The sequence below is a fragment of the Oncorhynchus mykiss genome, chromosome 9 (assembly GCF_057628025.1).
Source record: "Oncorhynchus mykiss isolate SJ-2025 chromosome 9, ASM5762802v1, whole genome shotgun sequence".
Lineage (NCBI taxonomy): Eukaryota > Metazoa > Chordata > Actinopteri > Salmoniformes > Salmonidae > Oncorhynchus > Oncorhynchus mykiss.
Window position 1 is genome coordinate 26,411,483 of NC_143030.1, and position 16,102 is coordinate 26,427,584.

The 16,102-nt window shown below is 48.4% G+C and overlaps 1 protein-coding gene across 8 annotated transcripts in view; it reads right to left on the bottom strand.

The window, feature by feature from the left end:
• ppargc1a (peroxisome proliferator-activated receptor gamma, coactivator 1 alpha) overlaps positions 1–16,102 on the bottom strand; it is a 45,530-nt gene that overhangs the window by 8,399 nt on the left and 21,029 nt on the right. For 2 of the 8 annotated variants that reach the window (XM_036987603.2, XM_036987602.2), the window contains exons 3-9: positions 14,018–14,212; positions 12,904–13,026; positions 11,743–12,076; positions 9,854–9,899; positions 9,572–9,645; positions 4,313–5,537; positions 649–753 (exon numbers count right to left, since the gene is read on the bottom strand). In XM_036987603.2, coding sequence (XP_036843498.2) covers positions 649–753; positions 4,313–5,537; positions 9,572–9,645; positions 9,854–9,899; positions 11,743–12,076; positions 12,904–13,026; positions 14,018–14,212 — 2,102 coding nt within the window. Of the gene's footprint in view, positions 1–648; positions 754–4,312; positions 5,538–9,571; positions 9,646–9,853; positions 9,900–10,752; positions 12,077–12,903; positions 13,027–14,017; positions 14,213–16,102 lie in introns of those variants that run through there. The other 6 variants (XM_036987599.2, XM_036987598.2, XM_036987605.2 and 3 more) reach the window with 4 other exon arrangements.

Sequence of the window (16,102 nt, forward strand, 5' to 3'; positions counted from 1 at the left end):
CAAACAAAACCCATCACTTTCACTGTCCTCCACCGCCCTTCCAACATCTGCCCTTCAATTTGACGGCAGCAGTTATGAAGCGTATCGGCCGAAAAAAACCCACCAACAAGATGGGCTAAATTTCTCAGAGGGGTAGGGAAACAAACAAACGCATTAATAAGAAGATGCCTCCTCCCCGCTGTTAAGGTTATGGATCCCACAGGAGGCCCGCGGGAGATGGTGGATAGCGGGAGAGGCGTACAGTTGGGAGTTGGGCAGCTGCCACTGTCAGCACTACTTGACGTCATTACTTTCTGCTTAGTTAGGGCTTCGCCCGGGGGGAAAGAAGTGCAACTTTTCTCTCTCAACTTCCTCGTCAAGATTTGTCCATGCATTGGAGAGATGGGAAGAGTTGGGGATTTCCTGGTTTCGTTAGGCTCATCAATAGCAAATCATTTTGGAGCTAGGAATGACTGTCAACATTTTACACTGCCTGTGTTTGTGCATAAGGACATTGTACAGGGGTTCCACAATCCTGCTGGTTTTCAATCAATTCATGTTGTTGGTTAAAAGGCAAGGATGAAAACAAGCATTAACTGCAGGGACTGGATCATCAGACCAGAGCTGTTTACCCCTAGTTTAGTGTAAGGGAATGTGGTGGACCCTTACCTTGGCCTGCGGCTGAGGGGGGATCTGGACTGAGATCGAGACTGCGAGTGAGGGCTTTTGTGGGTCCTGGATCGGTAAGTGCTGGAGTCCATGTTGTGACGAGACCTGCAAAAAACGGAATGCACATTAATCATCAAGATATCATCCAGGATATTTAAAAAATGTGTTCATATCTGAAATGCGTATCTCTAAAAACCGATAATGTTGTCTAGACATGCCCGTCACTGTACCTTGGCATCCCTAAATCATAGCCTTTTCTTGCAAGATGACAGACAGTCACAGTGTAAAATCTAACCATAACAAATAAAAAAACACATAACCAAAAGTCCAAATATATTCTGCTACTTTTTCTTAACACATTTTCCTAGTTCTACTGAATTTGACTTGCTCGACTCTGCTTCTGCACAGTGCAGCTGGGAGATGTTCTCACCTTTCCCCCTATCAGGGCCAGTATATACGGTGCCTTGCGAAAGTATTCGGCCCCCTTGAACTTTGCGACCTTTTGCCACATTTCAGGCTTCAAACATAAAGATATAAAACTGTATTTTTTTGTGAATAATCAACAACAAGTGGGACACAATCATGAAGTGGAACGACATTTATTGGATATTTCAAACTTTTTTAACAAATCAAAAACTGAAAAATTGGGCGTGCAAAATTATTCAGCCCCCTTCAGTTAATACTTTGTAGCGCCACCTTTTGCTGCGATTACAGCTGTAAGTCGCTTGGGGTATGTCTCTATCAGTTTTGCACATCGAGAGACTGAATTTTTTTTCCCATTCCTCCTTGCAAAACAGCTCGAGCTCAGTGAGGTTGGATGGAGAGCATTTGTGAACAGCAGTTTTCAGTTCTTTCCACAGATTCTCGATTGGATTCAGGTCTGGACTTTGACTTGGCCATTCTAACACCTGGATATGTTTATTTTTGAACCATTCCATTGTAGATTTTGCTTTATGTTTTGGATCATTGTCTTGTTGGAAGACAAATCTCCGTCCCAGTCTCAGGTCTTTTGCAGACTCCATCAGGTTTTCTTCCAGAATGGTCCTGTATTTGGCTCCATCCATCTTCCCATCAATTTCAACCATCTTCCCTGTCCCTGCTGAAGAAAAGCAGGCCCAAACCATGATGCTGCCACCACCATGTTTGAAAGTGGGGATGGTTTGTTCAGGGTGATGAGCTGTGTTGCTTTTACGCCAAACATAACGTTTTGCATTGTTGCCAAAAAGTTCAATTTTGGTTTCATCTGACCAGAGCACCTTCTTCCACATGTTTGGTGTGTCTCCCAGGTGGCTTGTGGCAAACTTTAAACGACACTTTTTATGGGTATCTTTAAGAAATGGCTTTCTTCTTGCCACTCTTCCATAAAGGCCAGATTTGTGCAATATACGACTGATTGTTGTCCTATGGACAGAGTCTCCCACCTCAGCTGTAGATCTCTGCAGTTCATCCAGAGTGATCATGGGCCTCTTGGCTGCATCTCTGATCAGTCTTCTCCTTGTATGAGCTGAAAGTTTAGAGGGACGGCCAGGTCTTGGTAGATTTGCAGTGGTCTGATACTCCTTCCATTTCAATATTATCGCTTGCACATTGCTCCTTGGGATGTTTAAAGCTTGGGAAATATTTTTGTATCCAAATCCGGCTTTAAACTTCTTCACAACAGTATCTCGGACCTGCCTGGTGTGTTCCTTGTTCTTCATGATGCTCTCTGCGCTTTTAACGGACCTCTGAGACTATCACAGTGCAGGTGCATTTATACGGAGACTTGATTACACACAGGTGGATTGTATTTATCATCATTAGTCATTTAGGTCAACATTGGATCATTCAGAGAGGGGGCCGTTCAAGGGGGCCGAATACTTTCGCAAGGCACTGTACATGCTCCTCGTATCTATGTTAAATGAGGGGAAGGTCCTTAGGCCCTGTGGCCTAACTCTAAAGCTAGTAGCCCTACACAGAGTACACGCTCTCATTGCTTAATTATTGAACATATGCTGAAGAAGGCAGACTTGAATGATAGAGGGAGAGAAGCTAGGCAACGGTCAAACGTCCACAGAGTTAAGGAAGACGAGAGTTTGGAAAGAGAGATGGGGAGTCGAGAGGATTTGAGAGAGAAAAAAATAGATTTGTTGAAATTGTTTCCCTTTGAGTTCTTGAGTGAGCTCTTGAGATTGAGGTACTTTTACTCCGGTAAACTTAGTCATCACCTTTTATGTGGTTATTTTTCCCCCCGTTTTTCTTCTTTCAAGTACCAACCCTGACATCTTTAGAAACCTTGTGACTTTCTCGGTGTACTGTATCATGAGGTTGGTGATAGTCATCCGAGTGAGTGATTTATCAAGGGTAAAGGACTTCAAAACAGAGGGCAAAGCTAACCTCCATTGAGACCTTTCATTAACCCAGCAAACAAACTTAAACCCACTTATGAGCTTGAGGGAAGTGAACGAAGAGTCTATCCAGTTTGCAAGGCACTCAATGCAAACTCGCCGATAAAGTCTCCTTATATGTGTAGTCCTACTCGGTACCTATAACCCTTAAAAAAAATAAAAAAAACAGTACCCACTCTGCTCCGATCAAAGGGAACCATGGGAAATGTAGTTCTCTCGAGCTGCTGTGATAATACACACTGTTTTCAGAGGAGGGGGGGGGGGTCCAGAACTAAACTCACTTCCCAGATTTGGCTTTCATCTTCCGGGACAAAGGGGGGTTCGCCTGGCGCTCAGCAAAAACAACAGCTGCAGCTTAAAACAACATGCACTGCATCAAACAGAGATCCCAGGAAAACGGAGGAGGAGATGAGAGAGACAAAACCTTGCCATGGGAAATGAGGCTTTGACAACGTTGAAGCAACCAAAGCCCAGCGCCTCAGTCGCTTCATCATTTTCATAGTTGCCTCTTTCTCAGATATACCATTTTGATAGCACATGACTAACACACCAAACCTCCTTGTCTGGTATTTCCCAATGGAACCGTCAGTCTGTAAGTATCAAGCTTCTCATAGTAGGAGTGCTGATCACGGATCAGTTTAGCCTTTTAGAGCATAGTGAATAAGATTATGTACATGAGGGACCTGCTCTGAGATCAGCACTTCTACTCTAAGAAGAGTGATACATACAGCCTCTGCTCTATAGTAAAGTACTGAGAGAGTTGAGCTTGGCTAGCCTCATTACACCAGCCAATTGCAATCCACTGTCCAGTAGTCAAGCCAGTAAGGATTCTCCCTGACCCTGCCACACTCTCCTATTGTTAAAGCCTCTTTCCTGTGGAATATAATGAGTCTGACCAATGTTTTTAGCTCAAGCTGGGGATGCTGAAGCAGCTGAAGCTAAAGGAGGCCCCATACTGGGAGACTGAAGAGACTCAGAGCACAGGGCCTATCCTCTACTGACACGTCTCTGACAGCTGAGGAGGCCTGTTGACACGACTGAGCTGTCCACCCCCTGCCGGGAACACTGTCAGAGCCGCCCACAACCTTTAGGCAACGCTCAAACAACGTTCGAACAACAGAGGGGAAATGGCACCCAGCAGGAGGGAATGAGTTGGCTGTGTTCCGATATCCACACTGGCATACTACTTAGAATGAAACTAAGTAGTAGACACATTGGGCAAGACGTAGTATGGACATGGGAACCTAGACACGGTGAGAAGAGATTGAGGCTTTACTCACCTGGAGGAGGGGCGTCCGTCGGGTGAGCTGGAGAGGGAGCGCCTCCGGTGGTGGGAGGAGGAACTGCGGGACCGGGAGCGAGAACGGGAGGAGGGGGAGCCCGAACGGGGCCAGACAAAGTGTCTGGGGGAGAGGAGGAGGGAGGAGAGGGGTGAGACGGAGCCCCGTGAGGGGGAGCAGCTGGACGGCGAGCAGGACGGCGAGCAGGACTCGAAAAGCATTTCCAGGGGGGTGCCCTCCCAGGGGTAGAGGTAGCGCCCCTCCACGCCACGGTCCTGGAGCTCAAGTTCCTCGTGGAAGGGCGGGAGACCCGGGTGCAGGTACCCAGTAGAACCAGAACCAGGGAGCTTGCAGTAGTACTCGTCCCCAGCAGGGTTCTCCTCGGACGCCTGCGGGGCGACAACCTTCTCCCCTCCTCCCTGCCCCCCCTCCTCCACCACCAACTCCCCCCCCTTCTCACCCTGGCTGTAAATGGCTTGCTGGGGACGGCCAAAGTGCTTGTTGAGCTCCGCCCGGATCTCCTGGTCTCGCAGGGGCTGCTTCCTGCTGGTGGAATGCTGGTCCCCATCTAGGGTCTGTGGTGGGGGTGCTCTTGTCTGGGTGGTGGGGGTCCGGTCCTGTCCCCGAGCGCCCTGCCCCCGAGCCTCCGTAGCCACAGGGTAAGAGCTCTGCTGCAGCTGCTTGGCCAAAGAGGATGAAGATGTAGGAGAAGACGTAGAAGAGGAGGAGGAAGAAGAAAAGGAGGAGGGTGGCATGGCTGAGTCCTTACATTTCACATGCCTGTCCTCCGCCATGACCGGATTGGGCATCAGAGGGGTTGTCATAGTAGTCGTCATGGTAACAGTAGCATAAGCTGCGTTAGCCACATTAGCGTCAGCGTCCCGTTTTGTGCTGGCCGCCGGCGACTGACAATAGTCGTGGTCGCTGAAGCCGCGGGGCTCCTCCTGGCAACCCCCTGTCGTTGCGGTGACCACCGAGTTGGGGAGGGCAGTGGACGCTTTGCTCAGCTGGGCATACAGTTCAGTCTGCTCGGGGCCCTTCCTGGAGGGACCCCCACCTAGGGTCGGGGTTAGGGCTGGGGGGCCGCAGGGGCCCGCCTCGCTCAGCCGAACCCTCTTGCACGCCAGGGCAGACGAGGAGCATGAAGACAACTTGGTTTTGAGTGATGCTTTGAAAGGGTTCTCTTGACTGGCTTTGTGGGGGGGCGTGGTAGGTGGTGTCAGACCTGGAGAGAGAGAGAGGGAGAGACAGAGAGAGGAAGAGCGAGAGGAAAGAGAGAAAGAGAAAGGGTTGATAAGAGAATGGAATTATAATGCATTCTACCTCTCCACCTACCCACTCTCCATTTCCACTCCCCACAACCTGTTTATAGACAGTGGGGCTTGATTAAAATATTCACTTTCACTTTCCTAATCCTGATCCGTATTTTATTGCAATCTTGACAGATTCATGTAATGCTCTGGGTAACTTAATATGGTGGAGCTGCTACATGGCTCGGTTAACTCCACCATCTCTCCCTCCCTCCCTGACCTTGGACAATCCCTTTTTCAGGAAGAAGAGAAAGCCACACATCCGCAGCGGACAACTAGAACACATCATCCTTCGAAAATATATAGCATCTCGACTTGAAACCTCAAATGTAGCCTAAAAATAGCAAAGACCTTTGGCTTCAGTTTTGAAAATCTATCACAAGTCTCCTATAGCTCAGGCTCCCTCTTTCTACTGCCAGTCAAGGTAGCGAGATATGTCAGTATTTGGAGGTACATGTTGCTATGGCGTGCCACTGTGCTGTCATACGATAGTGTCGGCTTGGCGCGAGGGAGATGTCTGACTGGTAATGGAGGCTCACTGTCTGCCGGGGTAATGGGTTGTCATTCTTCTCAGATCCCGCCTGCCTCTCTGTGACTCGTGCCGAACCTGACCCCCCCTGACAGATTTACAGGCCGACAGATGGCAGTTATATGGGAATTCCTGAGATGGGTCTGCTTTATGGCACTGTTAATGCACACACACAAACAACCAGCGCTAGGTAGGCAGTCCCTTTCCCTCTCTCTTGTCTCTTACCTTCCTTTCTCCCTGCCGGTCGTCCTCTCTGGATCAATCTCTCTGTCCCTCTCTGTCTCTCATCATCTCTCTTTCTCTCACCGCCTGTCTTGCTCTTCCAGACTAATACACAGACAGACAGCCACACATGCACGTTCACATGGACACAGGCACACAATAACCGCGAACGGCCTCCCTCTCTGGAATGTATATTAGGCACTTTGCACACCTACGCTCCCTGTCTTTGCACATTTTCATGAAGGCACATTACTCTCCGTCGCAGTGAATTGGACCAAGTGACAGCTATTAGTTTCAAATCCAGTGTAAGAGTATTTGATGGGACGGCTCGGAGTCAGAAAAGAGAGAGCGAGAGAAAGACACAAAGAGAGAGCAAGAATGAGAGAGAGAAAGAGCGAGACTGATACATAACAAGTTCAGTTTCGGGGGCCATTTCCTGAGTTTGGGCCGTCTAATCCGACCAGCTTATCATCTAGAATTATTATCTGGATTTGACATTAAACCGAACCGCAAACCGCCGTCCCACTTTAACAGTCAGACGTGCAACGCCGATAGAGACACAGAGACTTGATGCAGCATTTCAGAGAGAGAACTGAGAAAGAGGGCTTATGTTTATCATTACGCCAAAATAAATGAGCTATGAAAAGGGAAGGGTGGTGCCTGAGGAACTTCTGTTTCGCCAATGCGCACTAGGGTCATAAACTAGGAGCCATTAGCGCTGTCGAAAAATAAATCAGAATTCGATAAATATGCACCTCTCAGTCAAACCGGTTGGTGATGGATGCTCGGCAGACACAAACACTTAAGCCATTTTCTGTTGTTGTCTCTTTCTTATTTTTTCCCCCCTAATCTGTTTCTGTCCGGACTGTAAATTGCGAAGAGACTTCCAACCGAATGACTCTGACTCGGGGCTTAAAGAGTTGATCCTGCGGTAAGCCATGCAAATAGCAACACATAGACCCAAACCCCAGTGTCATGAGATACTGTAATTAAAGACAACACAGTGCAGAGTAAATCTATTAGTGAGAGGAGATTAGTCCTTCCAGTCAAATCTGTGGGCTCGTTCGGAGTAGTGGGGTTGCCTCAGGTATTACCTCAGTGACAAAACAATAACAACCAAGGGCCTAGGCCATAGCAAAAAGATGCTAGAGTGTACGGTTAGCGGTTTATAATCATACTATGACGACGACTCAGGCTTCTCCTTGTATTATTACTAGTACTACTACTAGCACTACTACGCCTACTACTACTCATCACTATTGATAATAAAGAAAACATTTTTCACCCCATGTCATGGAAAAGTTTCCAGCTGAAATGTTTATCTACTACTGGCCTACTATTACAACTCCTAATAAAGATATAGAAATGTCTCTCCTTGCCACGGAAAATTCCCTGTCCTGAAGGTGGCCCCTCCCCCTTTGGCTTAGCTCCTTTTGGTTATCAATTAAAGAAGCATAATCTCCAGATCTACTCAAGCGGGGCCATTGAGCAGACATTAACTCAAGGGATCACAGAGATTTCATACCCCCCGTTTCTCCATATCCAGCGTTCCCGAGTCGCTTACCGCACGGGACTAGACTAATCCTAAAGCGGAAGGGGCTCAATATCCATGAGTTTTTCCCTTCTAATTGCTTTTCCCTAATATCTAATCCCAAATCTGCAAAGGGCAGTGGAGTCAGAGTTTGGCTTTATTAACTATGGCTGGAGCAGGAGCACAGGGACACAAGGAGAATGAGACAGGATTTAGGTCTGCTGTCAGAGGCACACCCACACGCAGTAAAAATAAAGAAATATTAACAGTTTGATTGCTCCACAGCTCTTAATTCCCATTTGGTGTCCCCTCTGACCTCTGATGCTCATATACACACAGGGTTAAATGGCAAGTGGATCGAGGTCAATTGGAGGACCCCCCTTGGTGCATTGGTGTCCCACAAATGTACCCCCTCTCCAACACTTAAGGAGATGGCAGATAATTCCTATTGGTCCTCGTTCCCAAACAAAACGTCACCTTGCGTGTTGGGGCGAGTCTGGTGTGTTTACATCGTGGGCACTTTATTTTACAATCTAGTAAATGAATACCAAAAGGCAATACATTCTGAAGAAGAAGAAAAGGGCATCCATTTTGTTTTTATTGACCTGGGATGATTAATCTCAGGGAAGGAAGGGGGGGGGGGGGTACTGAAATAATTACCTGCATAATTCACATTCATACACAGAGAGAGACAGAGAGAGACGGAGAGAGAGACAGAGAGAGAAAGAGAGAGAGACAGACAGACAGAGAGAGAGAGACAGAGGGAGACAGAGGGAGAGACAGAGAGAGACAGACAGAGAGAGAGACAGACAGAGAGACAGAGAGAGAGACAGAGGGAGACAGAGGGAGAGAGAAGAACTGCTGAAGCCTGGTGTTTTAGCTTTGGCTGACATTCTCTTCGTCTGGCTTTTAATTACCTTTTGTCTGTAGCTTCTCACCGACACACTTAATGAATAAGTATAGAATACACAGGGATAGTGACAATAATACTACTAAAATCACCCCGCGTTGACCCCGTTTGGAAAATGTCATCCTTCCCATAAATACCAAGCCTTAACATTGGACATTACCTTCCCATGTCTCTAATCAAATTACCAGACTGTCTGACGAAAAAAAAGAGACACAGATAATATCGGTCGAAACTGAATTACGTGGCAAAACCAATTAAAATAATAATAATGACATCAATTGTCTGTGATGTATTGGTGAGCATCACAGTCAAAGAGCATTAAGATCGAAACTAGAGAGAGAGAGAGAGAGAGAGACAGAGAGGGAGAGAGAGACAGAGAGGGAGAGAGAGAGAGAGAGAGAGGAGTAGCAGTATATTAACTCTTCACAGAGAGAAGAAGGGGGATCTGCCTAATAAACCCAAAGGAGATTGGAAAGCTTAATCAATAGCGAGGCATATAAAAAATGTCACCGTGTGTCCTAGTCCTTCACCTTGAACTCTAAACTTTTATGAAACTATCAAGATGGTGTGAAAAGCCTTGAGGCAGTGACTGGAATTTAACCCCTAACGGGCTTAGTGAGAGAACTGGGGTTTTCCATTATACCACTACAAAGAAAGGGCGAGCTTCTCTGTCATTTTTGTGAATATTTGCATCAATCCCCACTCCTTCATATATGGAAGATCTTCATTCATACATTTCCTGAAAACACATGCTTACCTGGGGTTCCAGAGATCTCCACACTCAATGTGCGTTCAATGGATTTGCTCTCAAACGGTGATCCCTTGTGGTCACTGAGAGACAAACGAGATTGAACACACCATTTTACACCACACAGGAAAACGTGACTTTAATAAAAGGGCTTTGTGATCTTAGAAATGGAAATGAGAGTTAACAAAATGCCTCATTCTTGGTGCTAATTCTTTGTCTTTTTATTTGTCTTTGTTCTTTTTTTTGTTGTTTTCTGGCCTGTGTAGAATGTTGAAAAACTCTTGCACTTACTTTGGAGACTCTGGGGTCAAAGGAAGTGGCAAGGTGGTTGGTTTGGCTGCAGAACACAAAGGAGCATGGGTAATTATTTAACTAGATTAGATAACAAGTTGAGGCAGAAGAGATCAGGTCCAAATCTGCAAATTGATCTCAGATTCGGGCATTATGTTACAAAACCCAACCTAGTACGATTAGAAATATGCTCTCTCGCTCTTGGTTTAGAAGAGCGAATAACCAATAGGCTTTCTCTATTGACCCTGTCCGTTTTTTTAGTTGACTGTTCACTCTGTGAGGCAGGATGAAGTGATGGCATTGGCACATGTGTTCAGAGTACACCGTTCGACCCAGATATCCCATTCAATACAAAAAACGAAATAGAAAACGGCACAAACAGTACACATGGCAATGGGAGGTGGTGATCTCTCCCCCCCCCCCCCCCCCCCATGAAGTAATTGTCGCATGCATTTGGAACCGAAAGCAGAGGAAGAAAGGAGAGTCGAAGAAGCTTGTGCAGTTGCCTGAGGCTCTGGCTGTCTAAAGATTGAAGCTCAGTTAGACATTAGAGCAGTACTCTGCCGAGACTAGCTAGGTAGACATTCAGAACACTCCACTCCACTCCACTCTGGATCCAGCCAGATAGTGGTTGATTTAACAGATGCCATAATGCATCAACACGTAACAGGCTACTACCCCTCTCCCACCTCCCCTTATGTCAATATTGAGACAATGGTCTGTACCAATTCGAAAGAATGCCTTTTGGAATAGACGGTACATCTAGAAATGTATTTGCTGTTCTCGGAGTGATAGCTAGCGTCAAATTAGCATAGGGGTTAGTGTGTAGTCAAACTGGAAAGTGGTTAGAGCAGGAGAGGGAGAAAAGAGAGAGAGGGCGGGGATGCAGCGATGATTACCTAACAACAGGAGGCCCTGGTCATCGGGGTGCCCGCAGACTGCCTGCATGTGTAGGTGCTGCTGCCCTTGTGTGAAGGAGGGAGTGGGGTCTGGAATTCTAGAATCTGGGAAGAGTGGGCATGGCAGGCCCTGTGAGAGCGCCATGGGGCTGCCCATGGCATCATCATCGCGGACCTCCTCCCCGAAACAGCCAGCCTGCTCCACCAGGCCAACCTCCGGCCAACCCAAGCCCAGCTCCAGCCCCAAATCTAGCCCCTGGTCTGACTGGCTAACCCAGCTGCCTAGGCCTAAGCTCTCGGCCAACAGGGGGTCCGAATCAGGCTCCTTGGCCTGTCTGAGACCCCAGCTGCCGGGATTGATATTGACAGTGCCTCTGTACTTCTCCTCCACCTCAATAGCCTGGCTGGGACACTGATCCCTCTCCAGGACTCCAGAGCTCATTCTTGATGAACTGCTCTTGCGGGGCTGAGGGGTAGTAGCGGGCAGGAGCAAGTGGGCCCGATAGCTGGCGGGCCTCTGCTTGGAGGTCAGCAACTGGCTAAGCAACGGATGCCCCGGCTCCTCCTCTCTTTTCTTTATGGTCACTGTGATGTGCCTACGCGCTGCCGCACCACGGCCATGCCCGCCCCAGCACTCGCTAGCCTGAGTGGCAGTGCCCACCTCAGGGCAACGCCCACAGCTGCCTGTCTGACCCGTCTCTCTAGGAAGGAGAGAATAAGAATGCATGTACCTAATGAACCTAGCGGCTGCCAGGCGCCCCGCATCCACCGCAGGCTGCGGACCTGGCGGCCTTCCTTCTTCACTGGACGGCCTGCGCTCCAGTTTGGGGCGGGCATGGCCACTGCCGTTCCTACGTGTTGGGGGGACAGGAGCGGGTGCCGCCGCGGGTTCGGACTGTCCCTCAGTGCCACCAGCCCCATGAGCGCAACGACGCCACTTCCCAGCCCCCACACCAGCCACACTACACTCGCCAGCAGCCCGGCTCTCACCTCGCTGGTGATGCTGCTGCTGCTGCTGTTGCGACACGACGGACGACGAGGACGACTTCTTCTTGGAGGCGATAGAGGAGGAGGAGGAGAGGGAGGAGAAGGAGGAGGTGGAGGAGGAGGACGGCGACGAGGAGGTGGAGGAGGAGGCGCCCAGCAGGCCGCCCTTGTCTTTGCCACCACCCCCCCAGGCGCTCTTGGCGTCGCTGGCTTTGGTCTGGAGGAGGATGTCGTCGGTGGCAGTCAGGTACTTGAGCAGCTCGGTGCACGGGCGCCTCACTAGACGGCTCTGCTGCGGACAGCCCCCCCTCGGCTTGCTGTTCCAGGAGATCTCCGTCTGCAGGGGGAGGTAGAACGAAAGAAAGAAAAGAGTTAAAAGAGAATAAGGAAGAGAGAGTGAGGCTCAGCACAACGGGTTGGCCCAACTGTTTGGGAGGCGGTGGTGGGAGCGCCGCCCGCCCATCATCTTAATTGCGTGGCCCCCGAGCGGCACCGCAGCAGCTCTGTGCGCTCATCCCCTGTCCTGGGGGAGCCCTCATAGCTCCATGCTCCAGAAGTGGGTGAGTCAAAGGAACGGTTTAAAAATAGACTTTTCAGAGATGTGTTAGCTCTGTGTGTGCACAACACAACGGCTCCCATATGCGCTGTTTACTAGACAACAACGCTACCAATGCATTCTAAATTATTTTTTATTTTTTTTAGAAAGCGCACCTTTTTCAGTAGTTTCTCCGAACAAGCGGGAGTAAACGAATGTATTATTTATGTGCTATCGTACTAAATAAAAATTGAATCTTCAAGCGCATTCATCATGTTCCAATGAAATGCGGCAAACAGCAAAATACTGGAATCACCGACTTCACTTAATTTGTATTCCTGTGCCCATTATACACCCACTAAAATAATACATTCATCTAAATGGAAAACCCATTCCCTCTACGGGGAGGGGGGGGGGGGTTAAATAAGACAACAGTCCCGATGCCTCGCCTGGAAAGCTGAACAGGCAATCAGCCTGTTTTTATTACGAGACTGCAGTGGAGCAGAAGTTTAACACATTCCAAGGCCGGCAATGAAAAAAAATCTGAGAGCAGGGATGATAAACAAACATGGAGGGGCCCTCGGAAGCGGTGCCTTTGAAGTGAGCGAACGGTGCGACTGGGTAGCTACCTTGACAACAGCAGGTGTTGGTCTGATCCGGTGGTTGCTGGCTGCATGGTTTTGTGCCTTGTCGCCTATGTATTGATTATAGCTGAGCTGGGAGTTTGCGGGTGCCAGAAGGAGCTTCTTCAGCTGAAAAACCCCCACACAGAACAGAGAAGAAAGGGGGGGGGGAAAGAGAGAATAGAGAAAAAAAAGGGGTGAGTAGAGATTACGCAAACTGCCGTTGCCTCTGAAATTTCAACATTTCACTCAAATAAACGATCTGAGACAGTCAACGCTTTTGTAAATGTGTGACTGAGGATGTTCGATTTATCTTGGTGTAGTTGTAACAACACAGAAGCCCTCATGAAGACAAAGCTCATTACTATCTATCAAGCAGGTCTTCTTTCTGTTTATTTACAGTGTTAAAAGGACAAGTCAATGAGAAACTATATTGCCGTGGCAGGTGTTTTGGGGTACACAACGGCCGTGCTTTACTAGTGTGGATTGGTTTGGTCAAGCAGAATCCAGCGTAAAATACAACGGACTATAACTGAACAAAATAAACAATATTCCAGGTCAAACCCCCTCAGGAAAGGCCAAATCAAAGGGGTTATTGAGGTCATGTTTTGTGTTTTGCAACAAATACACCAGTATGACCAACCTTCATCAGGAAACAGTCTCCAATCATGGTTCTGGGATTAGTATGGCCCACTGATATTAGATGAGATGGATTTCCTTTCCTCATTACATCCCTAGCTTGATTTTCAGGCCTGTGGCATAGTGTCACCCATTCCAGACCCACCACTGTGCATGTATCATTACATTGGCGCAGCTAGTACGCTACAATGTAATTAGCACCTCACAGCTAACACTGATCAATTCGATTTGCTCTTTCATCCATGCATCTGAATCATGGCTCATCTCAGCCCACAGACAGACATGCACAAGGGGGGGGGGAGGGGGGGGGCATGTGGGTTGGCGGCTGGGCTGCCAAAGCTGAAGGCCTGCAAGGCACACAGCCATTTTTGGTCACCGGCTGGCTTCGCTCATAGTGCCTTATCTGGTGTCGGCTGAGGCTCTGGCGAAGGGAGTGAAGGGAAGGGTGTGTGCTGGGGGATGAGGCGGAACAGGGTCTTACCAAGGAGGGCTCCTCTGGTTCGGGGGTGCGCGGCGAACCGTCGGGGGTGCAGGGACAGCTCTGGTCGCTGGCATTGGTCACGTCCCCATCTGCCAGGGCCTCGAACGAAGGCAATCCGTCCTCGTCCACTGGGATGCTGTCCAGCGTTTCTGTAAGCACTGCCAGCAAGTTGGCCTCATTTTCCTCATCTATCTTCTTAGGAGGAGAAGAGAAGAGGGAAGAGGGATGGAGAGAGAAATAGGACATTTTAGTTTAGAGAATTTGCTTTACCAGCATGTGTATTTATTTGCAGAAGGGGTTGGGAGGGTGGGTGGTAACATGCTTATGTTGTTAATAGAGTAGGCCAGTTTTGCAGCAGAGCGGCTTTGTTCTGGAGTCCTATTCCTTTTAAAAACACAATTCTCTCTCTGCGCACATGAGTCAGGCCTGTCACTCATATTTTAAGCATGCAGCTTACAGCACCAAAATAATATCCCCCCCCCCCCCCAAAAAAAAATGCATTAACAAGGGTGACACGCGGGCAAAATATCTAGGGGGGAGCAGATAGGGAAGGAGGGATGTTGAGTTGCCGGAAAGGGAGCGATAGGCTTGTCAAAAATATGTTTTCGAGCAATCCTCTGATAAGGCGAATTACTGCCTGTTAATGCTAAATTAATGTGTTTTTTTTAAGCAGCAGGAAAAGACCACTGACGTCCGTCGAGAAGCGTGTGTGAGGGGAAAGTTGCCGTCGACATTTCTAAATAAAGTCCTGTTCTCGCCTCTTGTTCCCCTCTGAAGTGGATGTTGTGAGTTAGCTGCAGCTGTTTCCACAGTTAAAGGGGTGAAGAGAGAGAGCGAAAGAGACAGAGAGATGTGAGCTGCATAGCATCGACAGGGGAGGTGTGTGAGAGAGAGGGGTATGGAGGAGGGAGGGGGTAGACAACAGGCACTGGAAGTTCCAGGACAAAACCCAGGGGAACCGAAAAGACAGGAAAAGATAAACAGCAATCGCCCCGGGATGCTCCACGGCGAGCCCAATAAGAATAAGAACAAATCCCTTTATGCCACACAGCAGGATTAGCATCTCTCGCCGATAGCGTGCGGCGATCATCCCGCCGAGGGGGAACCATCCCTTCAGATAGCGCCACTTGCCTACTCTGGCTTGGCTCTCTCGTGCACACAATTACCCCAGGCCGCTTGCTCCCATTCAACCCCTCTGAGTTTCCCACGATTACACACCACCGTGGATAGCTCTTCACAGGAGAAGCTTTAGAGCTTCCGAGATAGCGGCCATTTCATGTTTTTTTCTCCTCCATTTTTGGGAAGATGGCACAGATAGCCTAAGCATTAGCGTTAGCTAGCTGACAGTGAGGGGAATGTGAATCCAATGCCCATTCAGACAACATTCACCCTCTAACAACATGTGCTCTCAGTCATTATTAGAACATTATAAAAAGGGCCATCGTTTCACAGAGATAACAAAACAGTGACTGGGGCCACGCCAGCACTGGCAGTAAACGGTTAGCAGGAAATTGCTCCCGAAGTGGTACCATGCTGTTTAATTACTTGCAAAAGAGCTTCAATTCAGCGTGCAGGAACCTATGTTGCCGTTCACAGTTTTCCAACATCCCACTTTATTAGCCGTGCACTAAGCGGGTGGGTAATAACAGTTGATACAGCCAGATCCTTTTCTCAGAACCTAACATGCGCTCCTCAGCTAGAAAATTGTAACTGGGATCATTTCAGATTATCTCAAATGAGGCTTTAATGGAGAACCATCTGTTTGGATTCAACATAAACAACTTTTCACTGAAGGCTTGGGTGGCGTTTTCTTAACCTCCTTTCCAGTTTCGTCTTGCCCAGTATGCATGTGCTTTGCACGTGAAATCAAGACCACTGTCTGACCGGAGTGCCAGTAGGAGTTCAAAAGGCCACCGAGCCTCGTCGGAAGGGAAGGGTCTCAGGAATTTTTTTACAAGGCTCTGGTCGAGTTTCACTCGAGGTACGTGACCACTACAATCCGGTTTGAAAATGTCTTGCTAGACTTGAGAGGTAGGCCATGTTCCTCAAGATAACCCCCTGGGGGCCTGTAATGCTGTGAAAGGG